Here is a 9,894-nt window from a genome sequence, read left to right on the forward strand (position 1 = left end):
ATATATGCGTTAGCATACGGTATTTGTTTTTCTCTTTCTGACTTACTTCACTCTGTAGGACAGTCTCTAGGTCCATCCACCTCACTACAAATAACTCAGTTTCATTCCTTTTCATGGCTGAGTAATATTCCATTGTATATATGGGCCACATCTTCTTTATCCATGTCCTATACTTTTTTTTTTTTTTGCAGTACGCAGGCCTCTCACTCCTGTGGCCTCTGCCGTTGCGGAGCACAGGCTCCGGACGCGCAGGCTCAGCGGCCATGGCTCACGGGCCCAGCCGCTCCGCGGCATGTGGGATCTTCCCGGACCGGGGCACGAACCTGCGTCCCCTGCCTCTGCAGGCGGACTCTCAACCACTGCGCCACCAGGGAAGCCCATGTCCTATACTTTTTAAAACATTGTGTTTCTGGGAATTCCCTGGCGGTCCAGTGGTTAGGACTCAGTGCTCGCGCCACCAGGACCGGGCTCCATCCCCGGCAGGGCCGCCCCCGTCACCCTCCCTCCGTCTCTCCGCAGTACCTGGTGCTCATGCTCACCACCTACAGCTTTGAGTGCGCCTCCTGCATCACGTCCTACACCCACCGAGACTACGTGAGCCGGGGGGAGGACAGGGCAGGGGCATGACCTCCAGGGGGGGTTTGGTGAGGGTCTTGGGCCGGCAGTGGAGGTCGATCTCTCTCCCCACCCGGCCCCGCTGGACCCTGTTCTTCCCGGCCCGCTGCAGATGGTGTCCAGCCCATCCCTGATCACCAAGCAGATGCTGACCTTCTACGGTGCAGACTCGGACCAGGGCCGGGAACTCACCCGCCTCTGGGATCGCATCATGATTGAGGTGGGCGAGGGTAGGCAGGATGGGTGGGGAGGGCTGGAAGAGCTGAGGCTCTGACCAGGTCTCCCATTATGGCCCCCATTAGGGCTCCCATTATGCCCACTGGTAGATGATATCCACTCATGTGGTTCTTATGAGGGAGGGGCTCTGGTCCTTGCCGTTTTCGGGATGAAAACAGGCCCCAAAGAGGGAAAGTCACTTGCCCAGGGTCATATGGTTGGTAAGGGGCAGAGCTGGGATCCAAACCTAGATCCATGGCCCCTGCTCTTAACCACTGCACATGCTGTCCTTTTTTTTTTTTTTTTGGCTGCGTTGGGTCTTCGCTGCTGTGCGCGGGCTTTTCTCTAGTTGCGGCGAGCAGGGGTTACTCTTCGTTGCGGTGCGCGGGCTTCTCATTGCAGTAGCTTCTCTTGTTGCGGAGCACGGGCTCTAGGCGCGCGAACTTCAGTAGTTGAGGCTCGCGGGCTCTAGAGCGCAGGCTCAGTAGTTGTGGCGCACGGGCTTAGTTGCTCCGCGGCACGTGGGACCTTCCCGGACCAGGGCTCAAACCCATGTCCCCTGCCATTGGCAGGCGGATTCTTAACCACTGGAACATCAGGGAAGTCCACACCTGCTGTCTTAATAGTAACAATAGTAATAATAATAACAGATGGTGGTCCAGTGGTTAGGACTCCGTGCTTCCACCACAGGGGACACAGGTTTGATGCCTAGCTGGGAGACTAAGATCTGCATAGCGGCGAGGCAGCGGCCAAAAAAAAAAAAAGAATCGTGCAATTAAAAAAATAACAACAACAAACATTAAAGAGTACTATCTTTTGTTTAGCGCCCTTCAAAGCACTTTCAAGCTTATTTAATCCTTACAACTAGTCCATAAAGAAGATCAGCTCTTTAGCGGTGAGGAAACCAAGGCAGGAAGCTGAGGGTTTGCACGAGGTCACACAGCTGGTAGGTCACAGAACCAAAAGGACTCAAACCTAGCCTGCCAGCTTCCAGAAGCCACATTCTTAATTAAACTCAACATGATACGGCAGCACAAGAGGAGGATATTGAGGACCCAAGGGAAATTGAGGTCCCCATTTGGTTCGTCATGCAGCTAGCCTGGACTGGGACCCAGGTTTGAAGGAGCCTGTGTTTTCATCATTTGAGAGTCACAAATTAAACACCCACGGGGGTCAGGAGAAGCCAGAAATCTGCCTTTTGGTGTCATTTACCTCAGGTTTTGTTGACAGCTGATTAAAAAAATTTTCTTTTCCAATGAATTTTTTTTTTCAAAAGAATTTTAAAATAAATCATGAGTGTGGGTTTGAGCCAATTCCCCCATCAGCCTCGGGGTGCTGGGACAAGTATCTTCTGCTCCTTTGCTCACACACAGACACTGCTGCCCCTCTTCGAGGAGGCCCAGGATGTGGGAAAGTGCAAGCCAACCTTATCCTTCCTCGCTGTGTGACCTCAGGGGAGCAGCTGTCCTCTCTGAGCCAGAGTCCTCCTGACCCCTGCCTCTCTCTCCAGCAAGAGTGCTGTGGCACGTCAGGTCCCATGGACTGGGTGAACTTCACATCAGCCTTCCGGGCCACCACCCCAGAGGTGGTGTTCCCCTGGCCCCCGCTGTGCTGTCGGCGGACTGGCAACTTCATCCCCCTCAATGAAGAAGGCTGCCGCCTGGGCCACTTGGACTACCTGTTCACCAAGGTGTGTCTCCTCCCCCCTGCTGTGTCTGTCGGTCTCTCTGGCCCTCTCTGGTTCTTCTGTCTCTTTCTCCCTCCCACCGTCTGCTGCGGCCTCTCCCGTTGCGGAGCACAGGCTCCGGACGCGCAGGCTCAGCGGCCATGGCTCACGGGCCTATCCGCTCCACGGCATGTGGGATCCTCCCGGACCGGGGCACGAACCCGCGTCCCCTGCATCGGCAGGCGGACTCTCAACCACTGCGCCACCAGGGAAGCCCTATAATTATCTCATTTTACAGATGATGAACCTCACTAGTGACGGATGGAGTTGGGATGTGATTTCAGGCAGTCAGGCCCCAACCAGGTGCTTTAACTCCTGCAAAGGGAGTGCAGAGGCAGAGACAGAAACCAGAGGAGGAGAACCGGTCCCCTTGGCTGCTTGGGGGCCCTTCACCGTCATGCCTTAGATCAGGTGTCACAGAGAGGGGAGGCTGCATGCAAACCATCACTGCCACCAGGGTCGGACAGCCCTTCCTTGAGCCCTGGCTCTCTGCAGAGTGCTTACATGCATCATCTCACAGAATCACCACGACTGCTTTCGGAGGGCAGTGCTGTCAAAGATCGCCATTTCACAGATAGCAAAACTGAGGCTCAGAGGGTCAGTATCCTAGCTAGGCCCCATAGCCAACAAGCGGCAGAGCTGGCCCCCAGCTCCGTCCTGCCTGACTCCAGGGCACACACCCTGAACCTTTGTTCCTGGCTGCTTCCAAGTTGGGCCAAGCGGGGGTCTACGTGAAGGCGACAGGTGTGGGGCTCTGGGCCCACTCAGCCTTACCTCCAAATGAGGAGGTGTCAGAACTGGACTGATCCTAAAGGCGTATTTTAAACCCTTGGAACTTGGGGGCAGCATGGAAAGCCAGCCCCAAACAAAATCACCCTCAGACTGTCATAGGCACCGTCGGGGCAGCACCTGCTTGTGCAGGGCCTGGGTTAACATCACATCCCTGGCTCCCTGAAACCACCCTGGGAGGGAGACCCTGCCGTGATCCCCAGGGTTAGAAACCCACTTCCTCATGGTCCCACAGGTAAGAAAACCAAGGCTCGAGGCAGGAAGTGACTCTCCCAAGGGCGCCCAGTGACTCTTGCTTTCAGCAGCCAGCCTCCCCAGGCATTTTCTCAGACCCCCATGTTCCCCTGCCCAGGGCTGCTTCGAACACATTGGCCACGCCATCGACAGCTACACGTGGGGCATCTCGTGGTTTGGGTTTGCCATCCTGATGTGGACGGTGAGAGGCGGGAGCCTATGGGCTGGGTGGGATGCGGCTGTGAGGCTGGGGCGCCCCTCACCTGACTCCTCCTCTCCAGCTTCCTGTGATGCTCATGGCCATGCATTTCTACACCACGTTGTGAGGAACAAGGGAAGTCCACGTGCACACTCAGCTCCTCCTCCTCCAGCTGAGATGGACGCCTCACCTCTCCCTTTCCCACCTCCTCCACCCTTCCCCCCCTCCCCTCCAGAGATGTTTTACCAGGTTTCTGAGCCCTGCTGGGAGTTGGGGTGCCCTGAAACCCCTGGACATGTGTGCACGGACCCTTAGACCTTAACCCCATCTCACTTGGCTGATTCCTGGCCCATCTTTCAGTGTCAACCTAAAGTCCTGTCCTGGGAGCGGGGGTGGGACCCTTCCCTGATCTTACCACCCCACTCGCGGATGCCTCTCTTGTAGCTCCCTGAGCTCCTCCTCCATGCTGGATGTCGTCATCATCGCTGAATAGTTTGTGACTGTCTATTTAAGCTCTGGTAGACTGGGACTGCCATGAGGGGAGGGACAAATTCTGTTATGGTTACTTTAATATCCCCAGTATTGCCCGGTATAGGGCTGAGCATGGCTATTCAATAAATACTGCTTGAATGAGTTAATCTGTTTTCTTCGGAGGCCGAGGCGAATGAACCAGAACTCTTCCAATGGAAGTGGCAGAAACCCAACTGGCACTGACTGAAACACAAAATAGAAAGTATTGGCTTGTGTAACTGAGTCAGTAAGGCTAGCTTCAGGCATGTCTGGATCCAGGGGTTCAGTCTAGGTTTCCAGGAAACCTGCTTCGTTCTCAGGCAGGATTTCTCTGGCGACACCAGACTTACATCTTCATAGCTAAGCAACAGAGCAGCGAGAAAGGGCCTCTTTCCCAATAACTTTTGCCAAGGTCAGGGATTAAATCTCACTGACTTGATTTAGGTTCTAGACCCACCCTTTGGTTGGGGAAGGGCAGGCATTATGGATTAACGTTCCCACTAAGGATGCATCCAGGGGTGGTGTTAGGAAAGGGGGTTGTTTACCAAAGGAAAATCAGAGTGCGGGGATGCTGGGCCAGTACAGGTGACAGACATCCTCCTACTAGGGACTAAAGCTTCCAGCAGGTTCTCTAAGGGGTGCATGAGAGCAAACAGTTTAAGAATCTCATCACTGCTCTTTTGTCCTCTCTGAAGCAGGCTCATGCTGTGGCCATTTTACAGCAATTAGGCCCTGTGAGGAGAGTTTGTCTTCCTTCCCCATCAAATGAGGTTTCTCAGGGTCCTCATTCACTCTACTGGTGTGCAGATGGTCTGCAAATGCTGAATTCAGATGTCAGCTTTTGAAAATATACTTTAAAAAAAATCTGTATTGGTCAAATCTATTAGGGTGAAAAATTGGAAACAACCTAACCTCCATCAGCAGGGGGTGGGATGTACAACTCGTGTTATATCCTTGGACTGGAATTCTCTGTGGCTGCTAAAAAGAAGATAGATCTATGTGAACTGATATAAAAAGATGTCATAATGGTATAAATAATTAGAAAGCAAGTATAAGGATGTTCGTTACAGTAACCTAAATGAACATCAGTAGGGGACTGGTTAAATTAGCTATGCTATGTCTATTCTCTAGAATACCACACACAGTAGTAAAAAATAATGTTTTAACATGAAAAAAACTCCAAGAAATGCAAGTAGAAACACTTGCAAACCACATACAGTACTTTTATCCCTGTAGATACATATGAAGGGTAGGTCTTGTCTTTTAAAATAAATGGGTCAAGGTTTTTAAAATAATTTTTAGAAGAATTAGGGAAAATACTTTTTAAAATCGAAAATCATTTATAACTCTTCCACTTAAAAGATTATACAAATTTACAAATGGAAGTGTCCCATGTTCCGCTCGCCAGTAAACTGCCCCCCAAATCTGTAGATAACTGCTATTAATACATGAGAAATGTCCTTTTCAGCTTTTCAAAAGTTTATATTGACATATCTATAGACACTTATATGAGCACACACATTTAATAGAATAATGCTTTAAATATTGCTTCGCAACTTGTTTCCTTCACTTAAGTGTATATTTTGGCCATCTTTCCATGTCAGTATATATGAATTCATGTCTTTTTTTTTTTTGACTGTTGCAGTGTATTCCAGAGTATAGCTGTGTCCTCAATCATCACGCTCTGTTGTAAGTAAATGAGGCAAGGAGCAGAATCAGCATAAGTGCTTTCATTTTTATAAAAATTCTATATACATATTTCTCATGAAGGACCCACTGAGAAGGGGTATGGGGCGGAGGGCCCAGAGGAGGAATTTTCGCACCGTATATATCTTTATAATGTTTGAAAAAGATGTTCGTAAAGATAATCTATTACTTTTCAAAAACAAAAACTAGTAAAGGGGTTTCTAAGATACTAAACAATGTACAGCTTTGCTTTTCAAGCCAGAATTTTTTTAAATGCCGTGTAGTTGTTACACGTACCATATTTTAACACACAAGAGTCCCTCCAGGTTAACTGGCCTAACAGGCTTTTCTGCAGGCCCTGGAATGAAACTTCTCCCCCATCCCTGAGCACATATTTGACCACGTTGTAAACATGTCAAGGAAAGGGGGGATTTCATCCCAATCTACTTTTAAATTCAGGTGTGTCCTCAGGAGCAAGTTCACAGTGACCTAGCCCATGACTTAGATTCTCTGAGAAAGGCAGAGAGGCAGTACTGGGTTCCCACCACGCCTCCACCACACTCTGAGCCTCCATGTGCCCCTCGATAAAAGGGGGTTCTAGCAGTTCCTACCGCATAGCTTAGGGTCCAATACATTCTAAGAGCTCCGGAACCCATAGACCTCTTTACCATGAATCAGGAATTTTCTAAATTCTGTGCAATCAGAACCAAATGCAGAAATAAACTGCCGGGTAAGGCTGCTACTGTGTCTGGTGAGCCCCCGTTTCAAAGGTTTGGGGCTCCACCACCTCGATGTACGGTAGCCAGTTCATCGAAGTGACTCACATATCTGTGCTTTAAAAAGTCAAATCATACTTGAAAATGCTTGGTGCTTTCGCTGAGAGATGTTCAACCCATGGGCTCAGCATATGTTAGCGTTAATATAACGCTTTTTGCCTGAGGGTCCTTCAAGAACGTTTGTGGAGTTAGTGGAGATTGATATGCCTAAAACCAAATTTTTCCTTAAACGTCACACTGCAGAAGAATATTTAATGTCGTGGGAGAATACGTGAAAAGTTGTTAAGTGAAAAAAGAAGATTACAAAAAGGCATGCCAAGTATGATTGCTTTTCTGATAAAAATTCAAGTATGTGTGTGTTTGTGTTCAAGTTGTAAAACACAGTCTCCCAAAGGTTAGCCTTGGTTATCAAGGAAGAAGAGACACTTGAGGGGGATTTTTATTTCATTCCTTGGGCATTTTGGTATTTTCCAAATATTCTATGATGACTCTTGCTTTTGTCCTCCAATAAAAATAAATATTAAGAGAGCTCCTTTCTACTTACTAGACGGGATGCTGCCTAATTCATGACTTGTTGAATAAAACCAATTAGATCTTCAGATTTACTCAGTTGATTTTTCTTAACACTCCTACTCGGAGCTAGTTCTGATCATACAACTACAGCCTCCTGAAGCCAGATACTCCTCTCTAGCCATCAATCTCACATTGGCTATTGCAATTTAACAATGGAGCTCAAATTTGCCTGGTTGAATGGGATGTGATCCAATTCCCAATAGACAGTTCCTGAAGCAGAAGAAATGGGTGTCCCTCTGTAGGCCTTTCTGTTTCAAGTAAGATCCAAATAAGTGACTGGCAAAGGAAACTTAAAGGCAGCTCACCACTGAACAACTTCAGAGAGACCAGAGCTGGGAAAACCAGACACCTGCCCCACCCCATCTCCAGTGCCCACTGCAGACAACTACAAACAAGCTGCTCTTGTTTTTTCACTTCTGGTAGTAACTGTATAAATAAAATAGATGAATGGTAGAGAGATGGATGGATGAATGGGTAATGATTGATAATCTTTTTAAAGAAGAAAAAATAATAAATATTAATAAAAACTTCACTGTAGGACATGAGATGTGTACTGAGAAAAGAATTACCTTGCTAAACATTTTCAGACTTTACCTGAGCTGTTAAAACAGGTCAGGCCTTGTCAGATGCTGGGGTCTTGGAGTCAAGCTGGCCTCTGGGCAGCAGGTAGGGGGCCTCCGGCCTCTGTCCTACATCTGCCACTCCCTTCTCTGGCTTCATCTGGCCACATATTTGCTCAGCTGGAATAGCAGCAGTGTGGCCTGGCCAAGGCAGGCCTCAGCTGGCAGGACGGGTTTGTCTGCCCTGGCCTTTTCACTCAGAGGCCCACTCCTGTGGGTGAGAGAGGAGCAAAGAGCTGAGGGCCAGGTGAGTGAGGCTCCCAGGACCACCCAAGAGAGAGGCAGCCATTCGACGGCTGTTCCTACTGCACCTCTACAGGACCATGTCTGTCCAGAGCTGGATCCGGCCTCTAACCCTCCGTGGCTCCCCAGTGCCCTCAGCACAAAGTCCAGCTGCTTGGCCTGGCACTGAGGGGCCCTGTGGCTTGTCTCCTTGCTACTTCCCCAAGCCTATCTCTCCCTCCTGTCCCCCCTTTTATTTTTTAAAATTTTGGCCGTGCCACACAGCTTGTGGGATCTTAGTTCCCCGACCAGGGATCAAACCTGTGCCCCCTGCAATGGGAGCGAAGAGTCCTAACTGCTGGACCACCAGGGAAGTCCCCCCGCTCCTGTCCCATTGAACCAACCTCTCTTTCACCACTGGAGATCATAGAATGGAAAGAAAAAACTAATGTATATTAGAGCAATCAAGCAGGCACACACCTCTGACTACATACACTGTTGCTTACACTCCTTCCATGAGAGCAAGTTCCCTTTTTCACGGAAATGTAAAACCCACACCACTTTGACCCACCCGATTCCACCTCTGGGAATCTATCCTGCATATACACTCCCGAGAGTGTGCAAAGACCCATGTACAAGGGTAACAGGAAAGCAATAACTGAGAAACAGCCTGAATCACATCAGAAGAGAACTAGTTATACAATTCATTTTCTCACGCCATAGAATACTCTGCAGCTAAGTTTCAAGGGAGCTACATTTATATTTGCTGATATGAAATCATCTCCAAGATAGATTGTTCACTGAGAAAAATGCAACGTGCAAAACTGAATGTATGCTAGAGTGAAGTAAGTCAGAAAGAGAAAAACAAATATCATATATTAACGCATATACGTGGAACCTAGAAAAATGGTACAGCTGAACCGGTTTGCAGGGCAGAAATAGAGACACAGGTGTAGAGAACAAACGTATGGACACCAAGGGGGGAAAGTGGCGGGGGCGATGGTGGGATGAATTGGGAGATTGGGATTGACATATATACACTAATATGTATAAAATAGATAACTAATAAGAACCTGCTGTATAAAAAATAAATAAAATTTAAAAATTAAACAAAGAAAAAACTGAATGTATGCTAAATGCAATGTGATATCCTATATTGGATCCTGAAAAGACAAGACATTAGTGGAAAAACTAGTGCAATCCAAATAAAGTCTGGAGTTTAGTTAATAGTCCTGTACTAGTGTGAATTTCTTGGTTTCGAAAAACATATCATGGCTATGCCTCTAAATTCCATGTATCATTTAGCACAAGGTTAGGCCTTGTGAGTAGAGGGCGCTGGAGGGACACGGCAGAAGTTAGGGGTTCTCTCCAGATTCCAGTTCTTCCTTGTTGTTCCAACAGAGCTGTGACCAGCAGGTGGCTGGGGTTCTTCTCCACACTTTCCTAAGCCACCTTCATTAACCCAGCTAGGGACGCACCACTTAACCCAAGTAAGAAACCTATTGAAAACAGGAAATAGAATCATGATTTCTCACTGTCTTTTCAGATGGTCTTCAAATGGAAATAGAAAGATGAAAAACAGAGAAAATGGTCTTTTTGAAGAACCACTTCTAGTGCTTCTGGAAAAAATGATCAAAAGATCCTGGGGGCTTCCCTGGTGGCGCAGTGGTTGAGAGTCCGCCTGCCGATGCAGGGGACACGGGTTCGTGCCCCGGTCCGGGAAGATCC

The 9,894-nt window shown here is 48.4% G+C and overlaps 1 protein-coding gene across 3 annotated transcripts in view; it reads left to right on the forward strand.

Moving 5' to 3' along the window:
• UPK1A (uroplakin 1A) overlaps nt 1-4,361 on the forward strand; it is an 11,400-nt gene extending 7,039 nt beyond the window's left edge. For 2 of the 3 annotated variants that reach the window (XM_028478164.2, XM_028478165.2), the window contains exons 2-5: nt 520-594; nt 728-835; nt 2,342-2,521; nt 3,699-4,361. In XM_028478164.2, the coding sequence (XP_028333965.1) occupies nt 520-594; nt 728-835; nt 2,342-2,521; nt 3,699-4,094 (759 nt within the window). In that variant the 3' untranslated portion in view covers nt 4,095-4,361. The remainder of the gene's footprint in view (nt 1-519; nt 595-727; nt 836-2,341; nt 2,522-3,698) is intronic. The other variant, XM_024132525.3, reaches the window with a different exon arrangement.
• Nucleotides 4,362-9,894: the final 5,533 nt, after the last annotated feature.

The sequence above is a fragment of the Physeter macrocephalus genome, chromosome 17 (assembly GCF_002837175.3).
Source record: "Physeter macrocephalus isolate SW-GA chromosome 17, ASM283717v5, whole genome shotgun sequence".
Taxonomy (NCBI): domain Eukaryota; kingdom Metazoa; phylum Chordata; class Mammalia; order Artiodactyla; family Physeteridae; genus Physeter; species Physeter macrocephalus.